Source organism: Lycium barbarum, chromosome 1 (genome assembly GCF_019175385.1).
Source record: "Lycium barbarum isolate Lr01 chromosome 1, ASM1917538v2, whole genome shotgun sequence".
Lineage (NCBI taxonomy): Eukaryota > Viridiplantae > Streptophyta > Magnoliopsida > Solanales > Solanaceae > Lycium > Lycium barbarum.
Genome location: NC_083337.1, coordinates 161,676,023 through 161,687,360, shown reverse-complemented (window position 1 = coordinate 161,687,360; position 11,338 = coordinate 161,676,023). Strand labels below are relative to the sequence as shown.

Here is an 11,338-nt window from a genome sequence, read left to right as displayed (position 1 = left end):
TTTGAATTTCCAAAATTCAAATTATATAAGTTTGATCAATAATTTTAAAATGTATGATTTTCACCATATTGACACGAGAAGAATTGCACTTTTCGTATAGTGTTCGAATATCTAAATTTTAGTTTTAAAATATTCAGTTGATCTAATCCAATTTAACTTTAAAGATTAGTCAATTTGACTCTCGAAAAGCGAAAAATGTCATATTTGAATATTGTTATTTTAGTTTATACAATACCAGATTAAACACATTAAAGTTCAATTAATTTGAATTGTGCATTTTTTATCCTTTTACTTATGAATATTCATAAATTTATCATAATTATTAACACCTTCATCACTTGTGTGTTATGTTAAGTTTGAATTCTTATATGATATTTGACAGTAATATAGTATTATAAATAGTTAAATATAATATATTTTCTACATGAAATTAAAAAAAAAAAAAAAACATACTATCGAACCATGTATCAAAAGGACAAACAGAATTTATCAATAAGGAAATTTAAAAATGCTATTATCCCTAATTTTTTCAACTTCGAGTAAAGGTGGATATATTTGCCCCTTTTGTTAAACTTAAGGATGTTTTTTAGTTTACGTGAATATTTAAAAAGATTTAATTTAAGTTTGAGGTATAGTTTTAAGATTATATTTGGTCAAAAACTCATTCGATGATACATTTGTGTTTGTTTCAAGTTTCAACATGAATAATCTCGCATTGAGTATTATTTCCACTACTACATTACTAGTATTATTCTGTTGTGAGTACAGCTACTCATCCCCACTCAGCACTCTCCTCCGAGAACATAATATGCAACTTTGAATTATACACTACTGCATTTTTTTGAAACTTAAGGGTAAGTTGGCTACTCCAAATCCTCGAGATCAGCACGAAAGAAAACCTTCTGTTCCAACACAGAATCTACAGGGCAGAAGTGGAAACCTTGTTCACCGCAGATAATGTGATCAGTGGCTGGCCCAAATACCCCAGTTTGGGGATGAGGAGTCCAGTACTTGTCTGATTGCACCTTGATTACTTCACCGGGTACCGAGGAAAGATATTCCTCTAGATTCTTGTCAGACATGTGCACCGCCCTCCTGCATCACACATACACCAATTAAGTAATCCATTTAATTAATCCAATATTAGAAGGCTTTTGAAAAACAGAAATTAACTATGAAATTCATCGTTAAATAAAAATAAATGAATTTTTATTGTTCTGCGATGGAAGTTGTCTGACGCTAATTTTTTTATAGGGTTGTTCTACCTAGTACTAATCGATCCACTGCCAAAAATATAGCTCTCTCTATATATGCTCTTATTGCGGCTTCATGTGAGAAGTAAGCAAGCCTGTCTTAGTGAAAGAGAAGAACAACATGGAAGAAAGCATTAAAAGGATAAAAGATGTACGGTGTGTTTGGCACAAAGGATTTCCAATTTTTCAATTGGTCAAAATTTTAAAAAAATATTCTCTTTAGAAAAATAAATCCTTAAATGAGTAAAATGACTCGCCTTGTGAAAGTAGAGAAAAAAAGTTCCATAATTGCGCTCCTACCCTTCCTCCAAAACATCTTTCAGGGGAAAAAATTCGTGGAAAACATTTTCCTTCGTACCGAACACACCCGTACGTAGTGCATAGACGTGTCCAAACTATACCTGCCAGAGAGGCCAGTAGATGAGTTCGCAGAATTTCTAGCAGTGGAATAGCTGATATGGTTCACAAGTCGCTTCCCCAAGCTCACGAGTCTATGCTTCTGTAAATTAGCAGCCATGCAATACCTTTTTTTTTGTGTTGAAAATATAATGAAGATGGAGTTTTCTAATTAGATGAGCTAAGAAGAAGAACAAAGTACTATGTGATAATTGTACATTATGCCGATCTGTTTCCCCTATTTATAGTGAAAACACAGTATCGAATCTGTGTGCGTCTTAATTCATATCTCACAGGAAAAAAGAAAAACTTTCCCGAGTGGGCGCGTTCATCAGACCGTACGTGTTAATTTAGCATGATTTAGTATAATTAAATAGAGGTAAAATACATTAGTTAATCATAATTAAATGATGATGTTTATACATAAAACACATGTCATGTATTTATTAATTTGGGGCACAACAATTCTTGATAGAGGACCAGTCAAGGTAAAAGCAGCAAGCTTCTATTCTGGTAACTTATGAACAAAGGGTACATATATGACGATGTAGACAAATTCCATTGGAAAAGAGGAAAAAGCTAAAGTATTATATAAAACAGAACACTGATTTATATAGTATGCAAATTTATTAGCTCAATAATACCGTAATCATAGGAACAAATTTACGGTGTTTTGAGCTTTGGTATTTGACAGAACTGGGGTAATATTTTTCCATCACGCCATTTTCTCTTCTTTAATTTGGTCCACAATCACCAAGTTAGACATTCCGTTAGTCGAACGCAATATCCATGCCTAATCATTTTGATGAAAGGTACAACAACGGAGAATTAAATCTAACAGGGATTGCCATAAAGTAGGGATAAAATATTAATACAGTATTATTTTTTCTGGAATAATATATTATGTAATGTTGATAACTGATCGAAACAAAAGTCGTCCATAATCTCCATGTACAATCAGTAACACGTTGGACGAGTCTTTAAATAAACGTCTCCTCCTGATCTTGTTCTGCTTGCCTAAAATAAATTGACGAAGCGTAAGCCAGTAATCATGTGCAAAAAAAGAAAAAAGGATTGAATTCTAAATTTCTAACCATGTCACAGTTTTCTTATAACAGTAGGTCAGTGAGAGTTAAATAAAAAGGGATAATTTCCGTCCCTCCAGGTTTAGCTTATAACACCAACATTTTTTGTGATTTGCGATATTACGTTTACCTTTTCTATTTTGACTTTTTTACCAATTATTTAAAACTATTTATCATTACTTAATTTAGTTATAATTAATTTGTCCTTCCTAATATTTTAATGTTTTGATTAATTACACGGAAAGAAAATCTATTTGCTAATATTTGTTTGTGTAATCTACAATCCAAAATGTTTTAACTTTTTTTTAAAAGGAGGTTCTTCCAAATCTATGGGCAAATTTCTTTTAACATGGCCGCCTGACATATATCAATTATTTTTCATTCCTCTCCAAACCACCCTGAAATTTGACTTTTAGAAATGAAATCATGACTTAATGGCATATATAGAAAAAAGCCTCACTAATCAAAAATTCCAATTAAGAGCTTTGGTATTAGAATTCCATCCAAACAAACTTCGGCGACGATTACATTTTTTATTGTCTTCATCTCCCTGACAGTGACTGAGACAGAGAGATAAATGAACAGATTGGTTGCAGGTTAAACCCCAGTTTTTTTATTTAATTTAAGAAGTATAATATTATAAAGGACAAATTAGTCATATTGTAATGATTTTGAATTATTAAAAATTAAGTTAAATAAATTTAAAGAAGTCAAAACGAGGACTAGTGTTATAAAGCCAAATAACAAATGTTATAATTAAATAATTACGTGTTTGGATAGATGTACCCAACAATTATTAATAATTAACGGCTAATTAACATTAGGTACTCAAACATGAAAACTGTTCCGGATAATTCCGTAGCAGATTTGTACTCAAACCTCTGCTTACTTTTCTACATGTTCCGTTGTGTAAATTGTCTATAATAAAAGTTTTTAGTTATCAAACTTAGCTATATTTTTATTTATTTATAGTTATAATTTTATTTATTCAATTATATCTGTAGAAATCTTTTTCGCATGAACCGGTGGAAGTGTCACTTGTGGCTGGCTAAAACTTATTCACGTTTTTAATTAACATGAACATTTATCTTGATTACTTTTCTTTTGCTTATATAAAGTGAAGTACTTAAAGATATAATAGGAAATTGTCCAATCTTAATGATTCTTTTTAGTTAATGTTGCTTTGTCTGAGAACATTTGTGGAAGGTACTAATTAAGTCAAACTCCACATGTTTATTAGCTTTGCTCTTGGTGATTCCATTAATTTCCATATGCATGCGTAGCTTTTATATAATGAAAAGATAAGAGCATATCGGAAATAGAATCAGAATTGATTTTTTGTGAATGGTATAATAGAGTTTATACTTCTTTAAAGCCTTTCCCGTATCTTAAGATTATATGAATTTAAAGCAGCGTTCATTAGATGCCATCAAGTAGTATGAAATAACAAAGACAATTTCAAAGATTTCTATTATTGAACTAGCTTTTCAAACTGCTTTTAGTCAGACCGGTTCGTCCATGTATAAATAGGATGGATTCATAATTTAAATTTTATGCGTTCCTTAAATGACCTCTAGTTAATATACAATAATAACTCGATTCACAGTCAAATATTTAGTACATTTCTTACTAATACATGATCTAGACAAAAGTTAATGAATACCCATAAATCTAGATATCCATATATCTAAAGAGTTCGCTAAGTTAATAATATCTCCATTTTTTTATTTTCAAAAATAATATTGCCAGTGTATAAATATATGGACATTTTTATCTTTCACCCCTTTCTAGTCTTTAGTTAGATGTCTCTCTAAATTAATATACTCTACTACAAATAAAATATATAAAATAAAAATTCTCCACACTTACCCCTGTTTTAATTTGTTTCATTTTAACGCGTTTTTTTTCTTTTCTTTTGTGGGAGTGGGGGATGGGAAAAGGGAACATGGAAAAGCATTTTATTCTGCTAAATTAATGTCCGGTGATTACTGACAAAATAGTGATTAAGTATTGCAGCATCTATTCTGAAGCTTAATTGCATCTCACAATAGATTTACTTAATGTATTGGAGAACAAAATAACTCCCCATTTCCCCCTATGCCAGCACGTGTTACAATCTCAAGCTTAAGCTTTTGGTTTTGGAGCTGAGAAAAGAAAAATTCTTGCCAAATAGTATATACAAGTCCTTGATTACTTTTTGAGACTAAATTATTGACTGATTCATAAGTTCACAACTGCTAGTCTGCTACCATGAGGAACAACGTAACTCAAGATAATATAGATTGAATACCCAATTTTTTATTTCTCATCCGTTGTTCGAATACCTAATGCTTTGAAGCCGATCAACCCAAATTTGCTTGGGAAAGTCCCATTTTAAGAGGTAGAGTGTGTCCTATTACTATTAAAGGTGACTTTATTTTTAGGGCTCGAATCCCGCTACAATAATTTGTGGTTTCTCAAATGCGTGTACTAATTACTTTTATAATTTTTAGCGATGGTATTGAACCTTTTTTAGTACTATTGCTATTATTACTACATCTCGACCATCAAATTTGGTTCTCAGCCATTTTTAAAACCACACTAGATCACATAGCTAGCTAGCATATCTAGCTCTTTGCAAAGGGACTGTACAAGCGTCATAATCAAATCCAAATTACTTAGTTATAGAAAGTATTAAAAAACAACTCTTTTCGTTGGTTTCATAATTAATTTGTGGCAAGTTGCTAACCACGCTAACTGGCATTTGCCATGCAACAGAGCAAGAACTGGAAGTTGTTAACTAGCTTTTCTTTTTCTAAAACGAAACTTCAGCTCCTGAAAATTATTTCTTTTAATAAAAATATTTGCTATAACTTTGGGGTAGATTCTATATTTGTATAAAGAAATTAATGTTTGCACCGAAAGAGTAGACGATTTGTCATAATTAAGAGGGATGAAGCATGTTGTTGAGTGTTGACTACGTACTATGTGGAAGGAACAAAAATAGAAAAGAAAATTAGAATTATGTGTGCCTTTTTTTGTTTGAATGTGGAGGATTCAAATCGTATGAGTAACATTCTCTTCCCATTTATCCCTTCCCTTCTTTACCTGTGAAATACTTAATAAAACAATGTAAAAAAAATTATGAGTATAAACTTTATGCATCGACGGTGCAACAAGTATTGATGCAATTAGATAAGTGAAAAGGTCATCACAGATAATTGTATATATTGATAACTTGCTATAAATTGTAATAACCTACTACTATATAGTATAACATATTAAATTATATTGATAGTATATGCATTCTTTCTTCGTGTCGATAGGTGTTTAAAAAAAGAAGGAAGGAAAGTCTGGCTACCAAATCAATAATTTCTCATCAAACATTTTTCTAGAGCGCTTTTAGCATTGCCCCTATTCCCCTAATACGGCTTCCTTGTTATTCCAAAGGTTGAAAGCTTTCAAGAAAATCTTTTTCATTCAACTTTATTTTTTAATGTTCAGAGACTCAAGTACTATTCTGCCAGAGGTTCCAACTGATAGAGGAACCTGCCCTTTATGGTACTTAATTACGGTTTTATTCCTTTCAGATATGGTAGTCACAAGTCAGCTATGCAGTAGTCCCCAACCTATATAACTTCTTTCCTGTATAACTAATCGTCTATGTCTATTAAAAAGAAAAATTGTTCAATAACTTTACTCTGTTGCATGGCAAATGCTACTTCTTGATACTAATTATCACAACATCGATAAGAACGAGTTGCTTGTTAGTTTTACCTTAATAACTGGAGTATTTGGTTTTGGTGTAGGATTATTACTCATATGCTTTTGAAGTGGTAATTTTGTCATTTACTACTTCAATTATCATACCTTGCACATATCAGTTATCATAACGAATTCAATTTATATATATCATCAGTGTAAGAAAAATATAAAAATATAAAATTTACGCTATCAGGTAACTCAAAAGATATTTAGTAAAAGTTTGACTCTATCAAGGTGGTGATGTTAGCTTCTTCTAATTTTACTTAATGCTCATGGAAGAGTAGTGACTTGAGTAATTATACTCCCTCTACTATAACATAAAATTATGACTTTGTCTTTGATCATGTGATCCGATATTAATGCTAACAATAACCCGATTTAAAGTTAATTGGTTGTCAAAATGGAGCAATATAGCAAAACACTCAAAAACAAATTCAACATTATAGCTAAAAATTATTGAATTTACTAAGAGAATTCATATACTCCTAAAGATGGTTTTCGCGATTTTCAATTTTCACCGCCTTGTGAATTATTCATAAATTCTCTGCCTCGCAGTAGTCATGAAGTACTATTTATAGCAGATGCGAATACACCATTAAACACTAATACTGGTAGTGGTGGAATGGATAGGATCCATTCAACCTTAATTAAAGATCTTGCATTCGAGCCATGGAGAAAATCTAAATCTTGTTAAGGAGCGCATTATGGACCTTAAACGACGCGAATTCGAATTAGTCGGAGCTCTAATGTGAATGCCACACGCCGGGTGAGAAATCAAAAGAGAATACACCATTAAACAACTAAAGAAGTGTTCTTTTTATTTTCAGCTATCTCCAAATGCTTATTCTTTGGGGTCATAACACGTGCTGTCGTAGGGGAAAACATAGTCATTTTATTCTCCTATCCACTAGATTAAATCTATTATTGGTTGCATTGCTACTTAAAGTCTCAGAATAGATACTGCAATTAATTTCAATCTATGGATATTTTAAGCACTTACCACAAGTTTGGTGTAACTATTGATCACCACACGCGTTTGGCAGAATAATAACTTTTCATATGCCCTTTATCTTTCCTAAAATCGAATTGTTATACTATATTATAAAAAAAAGTTGCATATTTCATTTCGATACGAATATTTCATCTTCAAAAATGATCTGTTCAACAACTGAAATTTTCACTAGTCAATAATTGAAAAAAAAAACTATTAAGTCGAATGAAACAGGGTACAGCAGGGAAATTTTAGCCCGCCAACAATTACTTCCTTTCGGCTGCTACAGAAATTAGCATACCATAAGTTGACTACCTGAATGGCTGAGTGGATTAGTTTTTCATCATATTGAAACTTAAAAGTCACACATTTAACATTTTCAAAAATGGTAACCCTCGGCTCCTAAAGGAGACTTTAAATATATTTTGGTTCCTTACTTTTATGGCCTAACAATTTAGACTGAAACGTAAATTTATTGGAATTATTTTTAAAATACAAATTGTTTTAAAAAATAAGTTTGTGAGTGGTGATTCACGATCTAGCGCGAAAGAATTTTTATAGTTTAATTTCCGCATGTGGAAGTGGTGAGATGCTTGCAAGTTGCAATAATCTTTTATTTATCATACCTTTATATATGTCATTATACTTCAATTATTATACCTTTTAGTTTTATAAAATTTAATTTCCGTTTGTGGACGTGATGAAACCCATGCAACAATATGTGTGTGCACTTTGACTCTAATCTGGTGATTTTCTCAAGAGTTATAATTTAGACTTTACTGTTAAAGAGTAAATAAAATTAATAAGAGCAATATTAACTTAAAAGAATCATTAAGAGTAAATCTTTTGTTTATAATTTTCTTCCATTGAATTTTATGGAAGAGAAGATAAGTTAAAATTAACTGCGTCGTAATTCGAAAAGCATGACTAAGTTTTATCCAGCCAGCAACCTTCACCAGCTCCATGCCAAACAAGACATGAGAGTGTAATAAACATAATTAAAACATAAAAGTCATGCCACTATATTCTCATGATTTAATAATTCATTCAGCTCAATATAATACCATAGCTGACAGGGGACGTTTATGAGCCTCGTGTCCATAAATAAAAATTACGATGATTCTCATCATTTACTAAGTGTAATATATTGAATGTATTTAACCGTAATTATGCAATTAGTCATATATACAAATGACTCTTAGCGACATATTATTTCAATAATTGAAGGGCTGAAATTAATGTAGATTTATGTAGTAAAAGAAAACATTGAAAATGCACCTATTGAGTCCATTTTATCTTTCTCAATTCAATAAGTCAATAGTATTCTGTCCATCCCAAGTTAACAGTCACTTTAGTTTAAAAAAAAAAAAGTCCCAAAAATAATAAGTAATTCTTTTAAATATTGTTCTTTTAAAGTTTGTAATTATTTCCAACTATGTCCTTGACATGCATTAAAAAATAAGTAATTCTTTTAAATATTGTTCAATTTTCAAAAATATCTAATAAATAGGGATAACTTAATAAATTACTTTGTCTTGTATTTATTATTTCTTTAATGGGCATGAAAAGAGTTAGAGGAGTTAAATCAATTTCGTTTAAATGGGAAGGCTTTTGTTTTTTTGTTTTCTGGTCCACATCCTTTATGTGACCAAAAACTATGACGGCACAAAGACGACTTTCAATTAAATACGGATTAATCAAATAAGTATTAATGCTAATAGATCCTTGGTAATCGTTGTTAGCCAATAATTAATATCGTTTAATAATGGCCATTTTAACCAAACTGGTAACTATGTCTAACTGGGCAGGTGGGGACCCAGGAAGATACTATAGGGACAGACGGAATTAAACTACATAGTCCACTATGGAGTCTTGAATTTTTCACTATAAATAGGGAAGTAGAGCCAAAGAGTTTGATCACCACATTGAGCTTTTCATCTAATTCTTCTTTCTGATTTGCTTATTGTGTTCGAGAGAGATTCTTGATAGTGATTAAGAACTCTTATATACCCTTTGATCTTAATACTATATTTGAATGGCCACCAGTTTACAGAACCGTGGACTAGCTAGCTTGGGGAAGCGATTTTTGAAGAGCTACGCAAGTGCTGGAAATTCACCTACCCTCTCTACCAGGTACAATTATTATCTGTCTATAGTTCGCTTCTGTTAAGAAGAGCTTTGCATGTACTAGTTTTCAATCTTTGGCAAAATATTCGGGCTAATGATCATGACATGGGGGATTTCAGGTGTATTCAAGAATCTTGTGCACGATAATTGTGTTAGGAGCCATTTGGATATTTTTTTCCTTTTCTTGAAGAAAAGGAAATCAAAACATATTTTTTTGGGTAGGAAACAACAAAGCTTGGTTATACGTTGAATCTTCTTTTTTTGGTTCGGTTTTGAAGATGAGTTTTTCAGAACCAATTTTTCAAATGAAAAATCTTTTTCCACTCACACAACTTCAAACCTTTTTTCGATTAAAATGCATTTCCAAACACAATTTCAACTCCCAAATTCATTTTCCCACTTCAACTTCAAAAACTTATGTTTCCAAATATCAACCAAATCTATGTCCAAGCGCGTATACTTATACTCTGTTTAGATTTATGCATAGGAGATATTTGTAGCATCTTTATAGAAGTTTGGAAGTCTTTATCCATGAAAATTTTCATTTTGTCCCCCTGATCTTGGGCTTTTGTAATTTGGTTTATTTCTATATATGACTGCTCAAAATATCAGTAGGAGGATATTGAGACTATAATGAATTCAGTAGAACTTATATACAATAGATACTAGTAATTTAGATTTGTGTAAATACATCATACCGTTTTAGGACGTCTCGAATAATTGATACCAGTAGGAACTTGCCCCTTCAATCGTGTATTGAATGTCTTGCTTAGATGGTGTGTTGTACTTGTGCAGGAGGGCAGTGCACGCATCAGTGTACGACAAGAATCCGGAGGAATATGTGCAGCCTTTTGTGGTGCCAGATGAAGTGATCAAGACACAATCAGACAAGTACTGGGCTCCTCACCCTCAGACAGGGGTGTTTGGACCAGCCACCGATCACAGTGGTTTCCACATCAGGCCTGCGAGTGTTAGTGTAGATTCTGTATTGGAACAGAAGGCCTTCTTCCGCCCACTCGAGGATCTTGAGAAGCCAGCCTACGCTTAATCTTTCATAATAACATAGTCGTTTCAAGTGTATCTGTCCTCACTTTAGATAGCAGAGTGGTGCCTCAACATAAGAACTAGAGTACTAGTAGTGGCTAGCAGCAAAGGTGAAATATGTTTGCTTTGTGTTTGTCGAATCTGTAACAATTGAGTTGGAACTATAGTAAGAGTGTAGATTAAGACTACTTCTGCACTGCTATCAAATGTTTGTTAGTATATTGTATAATTGTAATAATAACCTTTTACTTCTATTAAGTCCTTTCCCTTTGTGTAATTGCGGCAGGAAAGCCTATACCATCCAAATTCCTCAAAAGATTTACACATTAGAAATTTCTCTTTCAATGGCTGAAAATTTTATCAAAAATTGAATACATTTCGGTAAACCGAGAATCTAATGAATTGTGTAAACGATAACGGTGATGTTGGAGCATTGCTACACTTCTCTAAAGGATATTCTCCTATACTCATTTTTTGCTAATGAAATGAAGCTCTCTGAGTGTGCATTGTTCGAACGGCAAGTAAAATCAGTAACGCAAAAGCTTAGAACTGAATTGTATAAACAGAACTTGACAGATTTAAGAACTTTGAGAAATGTAATCGAACCCGCTGATCTTTCAAAAGTTGGAAATTGTGAGCCTTGCTTCTGCAAAACATAGGTTGACAGAATTGACAAAGGAAAACACATCTTTAAACTG

At 32.0% G+C, this 11,338-nt stretch overlaps 2 protein-coding genes across 2 annotated transcripts; one reads left to right on the top strand and one right to left on the bottom strand.

Moving 5' to 3' along the window:
• Window positions 1-676: 676 nt before the first annotated feature.
• On the bottom strand, window positions 677-1,883 carry LOC132602833 (late embryogenesis abundant protein At5g17165-like). Its single transcript, XM_060315622.1, has 2 exons — window positions 1,655-1,883; window positions 677-1,095 (listed from the first exon to the last, which is right to left on the bottom strand). Exons 1-2 carry the CDS (start codon window positions 1,768-1,770, stop codon window positions 864-866), a joined length of 348 nt encoding a protein of 115 aa, XP_060171605.1. The 5' UTR covers window positions 1,771-1,883; the 3' UTR covers window positions 677-863.
• A 7,499-nt stretch (window positions 1,884-9,382) lies between these two features.
• On the top strand, window positions 9,383-10,898 carry LOC132602822 (late embryogenesis abundant protein At5g17165-like). Its single transcript, XM_060315610.1, has 2 exons — window positions 9,383-9,602; window positions 10,392-10,898. The coding sequence occupies exons 1-2, from the start codon at window positions 9,505-9,507 to the stop codon at window positions 10,642-10,644; spliced, it is 351 nt and encodes a 116-aa protein (XP_060171593.1). The 5' UTR covers window positions 9,383-9,504; the 3' UTR covers window positions 10,645-10,898.
• The last annotated feature ends 440 nt before the right edge of the window (window positions 10,899-11,338 follow it).